Source organism: Haemaphysalis longicornis, unplaced genomic scaffold (genome assembly GCF_048455015.1).
Source record: "Haemaphysalis longicornis isolate Haplotype H1 unplaced genomic scaffold, Haemaphysalis longicornis Haplotype H1 scaffold_9, whole genome shotgun sequence".
Lineage (NCBI taxonomy): Eukaryota > Metazoa > Arthropoda > Arachnida > Ixodida > Ixodidae > Haemaphysalis > Haemaphysalis longicornis.
In genome coordinates this window covers 77,112,160-77,124,632 of record NW_027526460.1, presented here as the reverse complement: position 1 = coordinate 77,124,632, position 12,473 = coordinate 77,112,160, and the positions used below count along the sequence as shown (strand labels likewise).

The 12,473-nt window shown below is 47.8% G+C and overlaps 2 protein-coding genes across 3 annotated transcripts in view; both read right to left on the bottom strand.

Moving 5' to 3' along the window:
- Positions 1-444: 444 nt before the first annotated feature.
- LOC144153270 (NADH-cytochrome b5 reductase 3-like) lies at positions 445-5,614 on the bottom strand. Its single transcript, XM_077684921.1, has 4 exons — positions 5,435-5,614; positions 4,099-4,380; positions 1,202-1,467; positions 445-658 (listed from the first exon to the last, which is right to left on the bottom strand). The coding sequence occupies exons 1-4, from the start codon at positions 5,612-5,614 to the stop codon at positions 445-447; spliced, it is 942 nt and encodes a 313-aa protein (XP_077541047.1).
- Positions 5,615-10,435: 4,821 nt separating this feature from the next.
- LOC144151373 (ATP-binding cassette sub-family C member 2-like) overlaps positions 10,436-12,473 on the bottom strand; it is a 53,195-nt gene continuing 51,157 nt past the window's right edge. The window contains exon 26 of one of the 2 annotated variants that reach the window (XM_077682405.1): positions 10,436-11,501. In XM_077682405.1, coding sequence (XP_077538531.1) covers positions 11,348-11,501 — 154 coding nt within the window. In that variant the 3' untranslated portion in view covers positions 10,436-11,347. The remainder of the gene's footprint in view (positions 11,502-12,473) is intronic. The other variant, XM_077682404.1, reaches the window with a different exon arrangement.

Sequence of the window (12,473 nt, the reverse complement as noted above, 5' to 3'; positions counted from 1 at the left end):
GCATGTACCATATTGTGTGGGAGTGCCAGGAAACTCCCGACCTACCTTAATTCCTACCCTCTCTATCATGGATGGATTCCCGACCAGTGCAGGTTCCGAGACCCAGACCACTTTGGTGACGTGGGAGATAACTTCGAGCTGGGTACGCAGGCACCAGGGCGCTTTCCAAAGGCTGGGACAGTAGCAACACTTCCTTGCTCTCTTCTATATTCGTCTATTCGATCCAGTCCAATCCAACTCAATCTAAGCCCTGTTATTAAAGAATGAGCGATATCGAAATTTTGGAAGTCGTTTTTTCACCTTGATGTAAACAGCATGAGTTTTCATACAACACGATACCACGTAATAAGGAGTCTCCAAGGCGATCTGGGTAGACCAATGTATTATATTTAAACTCGCACGTCTTTTAATAGCTGGAAGCCACTAGTATGACGGCGGGACTTCTCAGAAGAACAGGACTTGTTCATCCTTGTGGCCAATGTCACGGAGAGCCGGACTGCATACATTGCTCATGAGGCTTGGCGGTCCGCAGCAGAGCACGACCGTGGACGGGTGGGGGGCCGGGAGGAGGGTGGCCATGATGTCCTTGTTCAGTGGGCCTCGCATGGAGTTGACCGGAGCGCCGGACTCCGGAAGCTCGCTCAGGATGTGCCAGATGCTGCGGGAATAACGTTCCTGGTGAGCGGAATATTAAAGACGATAGTCTCCCTTGGGCTACCCAAACGCGAATTTACATATGCAAGAATGTATGTATGTATGTATGTATGTATGTATGTATGTATGTATGTATGTATGTATGTATGTATGTATGTATGTATGTATGTATGTATGTATGTATGTATGTATGTGTCTCGATTCAGCCCCCGGACCGATTTTGAAAAAACTCCTGAGAGTCTTGAGAGATGTCCAAGGCGTCCAATTCCTAAGAAACACCAAAGTTTAATTCTCTCGGGCGAAGGAGCCACCAGCTAAAAGCGCGGAGAACGTGAAGCACGCAAGAAGTGAGCTTTCCCAGGCGCCTCTTCCCCAACTTGAGTCGCTTACCTAGTCCCACCGGCGCGATAAGCGTAGGCTAACTGGCGTTATCGGATGCAAGTTAAAATCCAGAGGCGCACGAAACGAGAAAGCAGCAGCAGTGGACACCCACAAAAGGGGCTGAAGAGAGAAAGAAATCTTCGCTGTAAAAGCGGGAGCCACCTACCTGAAGGTCTTGCTGAACCGGCGGGCGTATCCCTCGAGCTCGTCTCGCGCGATGATGTCCTCTACGGTGCTGTTGACGTCGAGCATGACAACGAGAGTCTGGTCCCAGGGGTCGGCGAAAATGTGACCCAGGAGCTGAAGCATGGGCGTCACTCCAGATCCCGCCGCCACGATCCCCAACTGGAAGGACTGCGGGAGCTTCCGACCGTTCCTGAACTGGAACTGGCCCCGGCCTTCGTACACAAAACGGCCCTTGGGGCCCTGGATCTGCGCAAGGACAGGCCACGCGTTTATTACTGCTATTGGCGTTTCTGATTTCTAGAGGCGGTAGTCCTTCTAGGGTGTACCAAATAAGAAATGTGGTCTGTCTGTCTGTCTGTCTGTCTGTCTGTGTCTCCCCATTCCGCCGCCCGAAAGAAATGTGAAACAATTGTTAAAGAAAAAAACTTTATAGGCGAAATTTTGCTATACTACCAAATCTGAGATCATACGTCAATGCTTGTCAGCATTGTTCAGAGAAAAGAAAACATTAGGCCAATGAGGCAAAACATAGAAGTAACTGATATCGGCAGTTTCTTTTATTTAAAAATATAAGTGAGCTTGATTTTGCGATAGGAAAAAAAAGACGATAAAATCAACGATACCTCGACCACTTAAGTTCCTGCTCGTGATGTGCACGACAAAGCCAGCAATCATCAGAGTTCTACACTGCTGTAATGGGTTTGCGACTCTTTCTCCGCTTTTGTTTCTTTGTCTTTTGCGGTGATTTACCACAGCAGCCAGACTGCCTGTATTTTACGTGGCAGCTATTCCACAGTCAGAGCTCTACACCGCGTCTAGCTAAAGGTACGTTGTCGGGCTAGTTGGTCGATCATACATAAGGGATATATAGCGCAGCGAAAAGACCAAGGGCGGAAAGGGTGCACAAGGACAGAGCGCTAAGGACAAAGCTTATAGCGCTTTGTCCTTGTGCATCCTTTCCGTCCTTCGTCTTTCCGTTGCGCTATGTGAAATGACTATTTCCATAAAAGAAGTACACTTTATGGAGGATATTAAGGGAAAAAAGTTGCGGGTAGGCAACTTGACTAGCCCTAAAATCCATGTTGACAGGCAGCGGCAGAGCAAAAGCACGAATAACAAAACAAAAAAAAAAGAGAAAGTGGAGAGAGAATAAGAAAGAAAAAAAGAGAGAAGAAAACCAAGTACAACTTACAAAGAACAAACAACTACGTCTTACAATCGCAATATGTCACAAGTATAAATACAGTGGCACGACAAATATCAACAAAAAACACAGAAACAACAGAAACTCCAGAAAAACACCGCTGTGGCCGGGATAGTACCACCATCCTTGAGCTCAGTAGCACAACCCCACTGGATCACCTTATGGCTGGTAGCCGCCTATATTTTCCACCATGTTTCATGCTTCAACTGATTGGTATTTCATTTGAGTTTGATGCGATTTATTTCTCGATGTGACTCAGACTCCATTATCGTATTTATTTGTGTTCCATCTATTGGGTAACCGCCGCGGTAGCTCAGTGGCAAGGCGTTGCGCTGCTGAGCCCGAGGTCGCGGGTTTGATTCCCGGCTGCGTTGCGTCCGCGCGTTAAACCCCCACAATCAATCCATATAAGTTTGGGTATCAGCTCATGTATTTTTGAACGCAAATGTTTTGTTCTATTGTGAAGTTGACGTGCCCCTACTGGGACAAGGAAATAATGTCTATTTTGTTCTTTGCAAGTCTCGGAGCTGCCCTGCTCAGCGTGGTTCTTAAAAACATTTACTACTTCACTAGACACTCAAAAACACTTATTCGCGGCGGAGGTTTAGGTAACAAAATGCTCCGCCGGACGATGAACACGCCCTCCTTCAGGGATGTTCTTAATTACATAAATTCTCCGCTAAATGTCACAAGAACCTCCTCTCTTCGACGGAGTATCGGAAAGCACGAAATACTCTGCTAAATGCCCCCAAAAGCTCCCCTCCTTAGCGGAGTAATAAGAACGAAAATACTCCGCTAAATGCCTGGAAAAGCTCCGTCCCTTGGGGGAGTTTATTAGATACTCCCTCTTAGTGGAGTAAATAAAGCTCCGTATACTGAGCACTCTAGAAGACAAGCAATTCACTCCCTATCCGGGGTATTTCCGTTTAGGGTGCAGGCCAACGGCACAGAGCACAACCTATATTAAACCTAATCCAACCCAGTCTAGAACCCGTGGGCATACATTTTTCGATAGAGTAATAACCAGAATAAAAAAAAAGAAGCAAAATAACTATGAGCGAAAACTTCCAAATTCCGAAAGATTTGAAAAAAAAAATTTCAGCATGCCCAACTCGAACCATCGTATTTTCGCCTTCGTGTTAAAAAAGCAAATACTATACCACAGCGCCACAGTAGCAGCTGCAGGAATGAGATTTTAGGGAATATTTGTTCCAGAGAGTCAGGTGGCGTGTTTAGCAAATCAAAGGCAACTGACTGCCGTGAGAAATTTCTGATGGTAATTCTCACGGTTGCCGTGATAATAGACACTACATAATTATATAGCTTATTTGAGCGAATTTTACGTTAAAAGTGGTAGCAGTGTGATCCTAACGAGGCAAACTTTCTAATCAACCAAGAAGCCTTTTGTTTTAATAGACCGTTTAAGAAGTTATAGAGCAATTCTCACCATGTAGTTCCCTCCTGTTCACGCTAAAAGAATTGATAATGTCCGGGATGATGATGACTTCCTATGGGGCTACTACCGCTAGATCAATACTTTCCCTCAAACAGATTCATTGCACATTTTTATAGAATGCGAGTAGCTGTGGCCACAACACACATGTACAACCTCTGTGTCCAAGTATAAGAATCATTGATGTTAAGGTATCAACGTAGAGAAGACCGGGCGTCACCTGTAGTTCGTCTCCGGGCATCAGGTGATCCAAGTACTGCGACATGAGGCCTCCGTTGGGGTAGTTGAAAGATGACCCGGCTTTGTACACCTTCACCACGAGGTCGAATGTTCCGCGCTGGTTCCTCGCGCTGACCGGAGTGTAGGGCCGCACAACTACGCGGTTGCCGATGTGCGCGTGCACGTACACGTGCTGGCAGGTGCTCACCCCGAGCGTCTGCAAAACCAAGAGAACATGGGAGTAAAGGGGGAACCTTAAACGTTGGTAACCGACGCTTACGAGCTACACAATCGATGGCTGTGTTCAGAGAGATGTTCTGGCGTTCTTGGAGCTTTGTAACGCATATTTGAACACTATACCCGCTTCGATTATGTGAAACAGGTGATCTTTCTTGACTAGCCGGAACGATCTAGCACAGATAAAAGATCAATTTTTCCCTTTTTCTCGGCATGGCTTCCACCGCCATTTGGGCGGCCATCCTTTTATCACAGGTTGGTTCCTGTCTCGGAATTGCATGAGCCGTAACAATTGATAACATCTGTTTTTTTAGAGCGAAAGTTCGAGTTGTCTACATCTTTCAAGGTTATTCGTCGTGTCGCATGTCCCCTTGAGCCGCCGGCACGCAAGCTTAGCCTCTTATCGCTTCCCCTGATCGGACACCAGAGGTTGCGCTACCACGTGACTAGGCAAGGGTGAAACGGTTGCTTCGTCTGCGCTTAATTACTCCGCGAACGCTGGGCCGTCTGTGCGTGTCGCAAGCTAACCACTTGACTACGTGAGATTTCTGCGCACGTTAAAGATCCCCAGGTGGTCGAAAGTAATCTGGAGCGTGTTTCACTACGGCGGGCCTCATCGCCTGTGTAGCGTCGGTGCGTTAAGCCCCATAATCAATCATCAAAATTTAACGATTGCTGCTGCGGTGCTAATTTTTGCGAGACAACCTACAGTAAGCGAGTACTGTACTCACACTGCCAGATGTACTATCGGCGTCAAATGAAACGCGAACACGAAAATATGAACCTGAACACACAAATAGGGCGATTTCTTTCCATGCAAGCCAAAATGACGCGTGGATTAGTTACAACAACAAAATTGGGAAAAGTTGATTTCCAAACATACCAATAGCATGCCATTATATGAACTATGGACAGCATTTTTCAATTTTGCACGTTGTGGTTCATATTTTCGTGTTCGCGTTTCATTTGATGCCGATAGTACTTAGAATACGAGGTGTGGAGAGTATTCAAGTGGTTTGAATAGCATGGAGGTATGCCATCTTTCATTTATCTCGAATCTGTAGCTGTCAAGTAACATAAGTTAGAGGGGTAACGCTTACCATTCGTTTGTGGGGCAGGGCGAAGCGTAAAAGGCGCACGTTGTGCGTCAGAGACTGCCGCTGCTGCAGAACTACGGTGTAGTAGCCGCCTGGGTTGGCCAGCAGCACTTGTCCCCACAGCACCCAACGCAAACGGCGGGCCAGCAACACGACCACGCCAAAGGCTCCTGCGGCCGCCATGGCAGTCGCAAGCACAAACAGCAGGGGACGATGGCGAAGGGGACGCAGCCAGGAAGCCATCACGGAACGTTGGTTGCTTGGGTGGAAGCTCGACTTCTTCTGAAGACGGTTGGTTGGTTGGTTGGAACCAGAAATCAGTGGCGCGTACCCACTCTGGGGGATTGGCCAAGTCAGATTGGGAAAACTGGTCAAGAATTCAAACTAAGGGTAAAATAGAGCTGTGGAGTGTGAGGGAAGTGATGTTGGCAATTTTGAGGGAGAAAAAAAAAACTATAACATACTGAAGTAAAAACAGATACTACACGTACCAGAGAAAGAAAGTCCGAAGTGTCTTTTAACAGGGTAGGCGACCGGATTGTGAAATAAAAGCGTGAAGGGCGCGACAAACATCCCCGTGGCAGAAACCTAAACCCGATGCCCCAAATGACAGTAAATTCGATACAGACAAGGAAAGACCCAGGCGCCGGAGGCGAACCTCCAGGAATCGATTTCGGATAGAGGAGAACCGCCGGCAAGACAGCAGGAAATGTTCGATTGTCTCCTCCTCTTGACAAAACTCGCATTGGGGCGTAGGCGCTATGCGTGCACGGTGAACGTAGAAATTGAAATTGGGCACAAGGCAGCGAAAGCTGGTCAATGTGACCTCGCACAATCGCGACTGCACAACATCACTCTTCCACGCATACCGGAGGTGCTGAATTTCTGGGCATCCAGAGATACTGGACGGGCGTGGAGAATGGCTTCTTCTTCTTAGGTAGGGTTGCCGACTTTTGTTACTTCACTTACCGCACGTACCCATGCGGGGGATTGATCAGAAAACAGGGTAATTTTTACGGCTAATACGCGCCCCTAACAATCCTATAAACTAATTTTTCAGAATATAAGAGAAGAAACGGTAATTGCGCTATAGAATTTAGCAGGCATGAAAGCGGATACGGAGGGTTGTTGCTGTTGTTGTTGTTGCTGTTGTTGTTGTTGTTGTTGTTGTTGTTGTTGTTGTTGTTGTTGTTGTTGCTGTTGTTGTTGTTGTTCTTCTTCTTCTTCTTCTTCTTCTTCTTCTTCTTCTTTCTGTGATTTCATAGCAAGAGCGATGCTATATAAGCAGCGCGTGTAACTTCATAAAAGGACGATTCGTGGAACGAGTAGAAACTAACCGATGTCTGCACATTCATGGTGCTAAGTTTACAACTACCATGTTTTATATTTACAACTACCATGAATTATATTATTTTTAGATAACGTAACAAAACTGCGCCATAAGGAAATTTTTTACGAAACGTTAACTCACAGTAAGCCCAAGCAGAGTACGTCCTGAAGTAACCCCAGTAAACGTGGAGCTATGCAGTTACGATTGTTTTATAAGGGCAACACTTAATGCGGGAGGATCAAAGTTGCTTTTTAAAGCCGGTGATGAAGACAAAATACAAATTTGTTTTATTCCAAAATGTGGTTTTATAATGCCCTTAGCGCTTGTTTGGCAGCAAAGGACGCTTTATTCACTGGGAAATCAAGCATTTTAAGCCTAATGTTTGGTCCTCCCGTTAAATCTTGTGTTTTCTGAAGTCAGTGAGGACGTCTTCTGGGAAGGTACGTGAAACTGAACTTAGTATGTTGAATAAGGTTGTCGCGAACGGCAAAAAATGTCTTTTGTGGTCGTTGGTTTACTGTCCGCCTTCATATCTACCGCCACAGTACTCTCACAGGCCATATTTGACACAAGCGCTCCCTATTTTCTTGGTTGTTTAACTGTCGTGCGGTAACCGCAATCTTGGCCAATCTCCGTAAGTGGGTGTGCTTGGCTTGACAGACATGCGCCGGGGACGCTGGGCTTCCGTATTGAGTGTCATGATTAAGGGGGCAATCCCCCGGTGGGAATAAAGATGACGTGTCATAGCGGAGCCAGAGGCCGACGAAGATGAAGACGAAGAAAGAGAATGCAAATTTCCCGCGAAGAGGGCGGACGAATGACGAGGTGACGCGATGGAGGCACGTGGAGAAGTAACCAATGTGGTGGTGACCCGTGCACAGCGAATGCAAGAGTGCCGCGACGGCCGGGCAAAGGCTATTTAATCCCGAGGCACAGGCCGTGAGGGAGGGGGAGATCAGAAGAACGCCACAGCAGGAAGGTCAGGTGGCACGAGTCCGAGGAACAAGCCGGGGGTACGAGGCCACGCCATCGACCAGAGCCACGTCAGCCTGGGCTGGAGTGGACCGACGTGGCATCGGCTCCTACTTCCGCGTCGTACCACCAACCTATGCCTTAGGTGGCCCCAGCGGCGTAGGTCGGGCGCCTGCGTACAGCGAGCACGCACCGTCAACTAACGCCTTGGCGGTCCCCACACGGCGACGTTCCCGGGGCTCCCCGGTACTACCGGCTTCCACGGCGACGGCCCCGAGGCCAGGGGTTGCTTCCTGCTACGAGGGCTACCACGAGGGGTAGCTGAAAAGCGGTACACCGGGTGACTACCACGCACAACTACGTCGGTACCACCTCCCCCGGCACCGCGGCAGCGGACAACTACGACTACCAGCGTGTCACGGCCACGCTACGGGTACGTCACGTCAGCGCCGGAGACAGCGGTAGGCCCGTCCGCTAGGGAATTAGTGTTATATGACCATGCTTGTTAGGATCGTTAACATGGACGTGGTAGGACGGGTTGCGTTATTAGGGACCTTATTGTAGTGACTTTTGGTTTGGTTTGGTGGCTTTTCTGGGTTGTGGTTAGGGATTAGTATTTAGGAATTTCTTTGGTTGAGTTCTTTGTTTGCTTTGGGTTTATTTTGCTTAGGGGTTGTAGAGTGCATAATAAATGTGTGCTGTGGTAAACGTGCCAACGATTCTCCCGTGTCCATTCTTCTGAGCTGGTCGAGACGTGCCACAAAACGTGACATTGAGGCACACACAAACGAGCGCTAGGCATTTTCTTGGTTTTGTTAACTGCCGCGCAATCGCCGCGAGGCTCGCGCTCACGTGCTGGCACTCGGCAATTGGTTGGTATTTTTAATTGCGGACACGACAAATTATGACTTGCTAAACAGTTTGGCTGTTAGAGGGTGTCTGATAATATCGCTCACCTGACGACGTAGTGTTATACAGTGTCTAACTGGGTTTTGTGTGGTGATTGGAAATTTGGCCTTGTGCTGCTGAGCCAAGGACGCGAGTTGGACTGCCGCCCGCAGTGGCCGCGTTTCTGATGGAGCCGAAAAGCAAAAACGCTCGTGTGTTGGAGATTTCGGCGCAGGTTAAGGATCCCCAGGTGGTCATAATTAATCCGGAGCCCTCCACTACGGCACGTCTCATCGTCTGCGTAGCGTCGGGGCGTTAGAGCTCATAACCAATCAAATGTGGTGGCCGACCCAACAGCTTGCGCGGTCCACAGCCAGCCTACATGTTCATTAGCGCCATTCCATTCACTCGACGCGATGCCACGACGCCTGCGTGCTCTGCGGCGCGGCAGTTACAAGTATAAATATGCACGGACAGGTAAAGACGTGCCGTCTACTGTATAAAATTGATCCCGCCTGCACTTCATGGCCTGGGAAAGCGTGACGAAGTACTTGATCACCGCATTCGCCTGAACGTCGCTTTCACCAGCCACTACTTGCACAAGGCGCGCAGAGTTGCCTCCCCTCACCCGCCAGGCTTGCAGTGTTCTTGAAGACATAGAACATGTACTGTGAGTGTGTCCCCGTTTTGACACTCCACGGCTAACCACGAGGACACCTTTGCGACTGTGTGTTGATGCACGCCTGAAGTTAGTGACGTCATCGGTCCGCGCACTCGACCGGCGTGGTGACACAAACTACAACGGCCTTAGTAACATTCTGCCATTATTCCAGCCTAAACAAGACTGTGTGAGTGTTTGCATTAACTTTACTGCTGTGCGTGTGCTGTGTGCGTTGCTGCGTCTGTCAGTTTTTGTGTGCTTATAAGCGTTTGTTTGGGCTGTGGCCGTTTTTGTGTCTTCGCTTCTTTCGTGCCGTTTCGCCCTTCTCATGTTCATTTGGAGAACATAGCCAAAATCGCTCTCCGGCTGATTTTCCTTATCACTAAAAGCCTCCCTCCCTCCTCCACCTTTATGGGGCAATCAGGAACTCGAGTGGGCAGGCGCCTAAGCAGCTACGACGCTACTGTTAGTAACGGCGTTCATAGTTAGGTGATCACAAATCATTCTTGAAGCACTCTTTTCCATTGCATCCTACATACGCTTTTTTATTTTTTTCGCGGGAAATGTTTATTTGACTAGCTGAGTGTTTTGCTGCCTGCACAGGCTTGATAGTTCCTGCCTTATGAATTCGGCATATACTCTGCATGACAAAACAAAACAAAACAAAAACCGAACTTCTGCTTAGCTTGAGTAACCACGGTGGTGATATTTGGAATTAATGGAAAACGGAATGTCATGTTTGTAAACTCGCGTTTGGAAATAATGCAAATCATAGAAAGCGGCATGGAGTCAGAAACATAAATATCACATGCTCTCTGGAGTTACCATGAAAGAGCAAGTGCCTTTATGCCTCCAACCATATTGATTGATCGATCAACTGATCGATCGACTGATTGATTGATTGATTGATTGATTGATTGATTGATTGATTGATTGATTGATTGATTGATTGATTGATTGATTGATTGATTGATTGATTGACAGCGTCAGGTGCAGATGTTACGACCACGTGGTTGGGACACCCGCCCGATGGAAGGCGACCAAGATACCCTTGCTGGCTGTTCGGATTTTCGTCCCCGGGTATTGCTAGGTATCAAAATACAGGCTGGTGAGGAAGGCCATCCACATAGGGGGCGTTCGAAGTGAAGTTTGGGGCTATTAGGAATTCCCATCAGATCAGGTTTATTTCCAGTTTTACATTCCAGTTTTCACGTGATGGCACCGGGTGCCAACGGAATGACAAAAATACGGGTGGAGGAGTGCTTAAAGATGTATATGGCAAACAAAAAGGGTGTTGTGGGAACGTCTGCTGGTCTGAAGCTTAGGGAAGATGGAGGCGGCATCTCTTTTTAGCCTTGGTCGCGGTGACGGGTATTCGCTTCGGTCCTTACGGAAGGTGGTCAGTACTTTGGAAATTCTGAAAATTCTGCAAATTTACCAGCAGCGCCCTAGAGAACTTTTTCTTCCACCATGGACATGGGTAATAACTACACAAGCGGGTAGGAGAAGGCACTTTATTGGTGAGCACAAGCAGACGAAAACAGGGCGACGAACATTTGCAGTGATTACATGACAGCGGGCAGCGCTTCTGTCGGTTCTCTATTTAATGGAATAATGCTGTCCCCCCATCCCCCCCTCCCCAAGAAAGGCGAAATGCGATAAGGTTGTTTGTGTAAAGCAAGGCCAGCGCCGCTTGCGTAACCTTCCCTACCGCGTGAGCTGATAATGGCGAAACATCTAATTTCGTGTTGCTTTCTAATCCTTACCCTGCCCGTTGCCCTTCCGCTTGCGGCTGGCCTGAGTGCTGTGCTGCCGGGCAGCGCTGCGTTACGAAAACTGTAGGAAACGACCTACACGGTTCTTCTAGCCTTCACAAGGTGGCGGTTCTACGCCTCCATGTTTAGGGCTCCTAGGATGCGTAGCTTCACTGATCCGTGGTGCGGCGCGTGGTGGCAGACATGTCTAAGGTGCCCCTACTGCTCTTTTTTGAAAGCGGCTGACGCGGCAGGCAATGTTATACAGGTGGTGTTGGCACGGCCGAGGTACGTCATGCTGTGCCTATTCGTCATAATGACGTCACTTCCGGAGCACGTTTTATTGCTGCGTCGACAGCAATGCCAGCGTCGGCTGCCATCTTGTAGAAAGCAGAATCAGGATTGGAGAGCAGAGCTGCTGGAGAACCGTACTCCTTCACTTTTCCTTCTCCCAGGACGAGTATCCTAGAAATACCGAGAGTTGGCATCAGCGCCAGTTCATGAGAGAATACAACGACGTTTAACAGCGCTTATCATGGTGCCCTCCTACGACAACACGCACCTTTTATCACGCCATTATCAGAACAGCATTGCCGTTCCATACAACTATCATCGAAAAAGCACCTTCCGAACCGCATGCCGAATTATAGGTGCGTATTTCCTCGCTAAACAACAACTGCGTGTGCCAAGATTGCAACCAAACTAATGTTGAGCATGAAGTTATAAGTAACTAACTTGCCACTCACGAAATTGCCTCGAGTGTTGCACTAGGTTTGTATTAAGGACTGTGCATGAGCCTATTCAAGTACGAAAGCAGTAAAAGGGGCACTGCTGCGCGCGTAGTAGTCTGATACTAGTTGGGCAGACTTGGAAATGAATGGTGAAAAGAAAAATCCCCTGACAGTCTGGCAAACAAAGACGCACTATCTACAGCACATGCTGATCTTTAATGCTTGCTCTATTGGCAATACCAAAAGTACAGCTCTCGATTTGGTATTGGTGTCATAATTTCAGGCTAAAAGAGACGCCCCAAATTGCAGGGTACGTACATTTGCGCCCATGTAAGGTGTACCTAACAGTGAAGCGAAGGGACAGTTACTACTAGTGACACGTTTGACAGCTTCATGAACCTTCAAATATTGTTCGTGCAATACTATTTTAATTTGCGTTACTTCCAAGAAGTGTTCTGTAAATGTAAAGCCCTTCAAAAATCAAAACACAAAACATTTGAACGCTACCCACTCTATACCGAACAAATGACAGATGTGCTGTTACACTACACTATCCGGCCGGAGGGGCGCACCTGAGTTTCAGTTTCAGTTTCAGTTTCAGTTTATTCTCGTTTTGAAAATACAGTGTGTAAGAATACATATACAGAAAGGGGTCCCAGAGTTATAAACTGTAATGGGACCCCTTCCACAGCACTACATTGTTTTC

What these genes read in the sequence shown, in the direction of transcription:
- LOC144153270 (XM_077684921.1), bottom strand. Translation starts at nt 5,614, where the DNA reads ATGGCGGCCGCAGGAGCCTTTGGCGTGGTCGTGTTGCTGGCCCGCCGT. An exon ending in CCCTGCCCCACAAACGAATG is followed by an intron (nt 4,381 to 5,434) that starts GTAAGCGTTACC and finishes TCGATTGTGTAG; the next exon opens with CTCGTAAGCGTCGGTTACCA. An exon ending in CGGTTCAGCAAGACCTTCAG is followed by an intron (nt 659 to 1,201) that starts GTAGGTGGCTCC and finishes TTATTCCCGCAG; the next exon opens with CATCTGGCACATCCTGAGCG.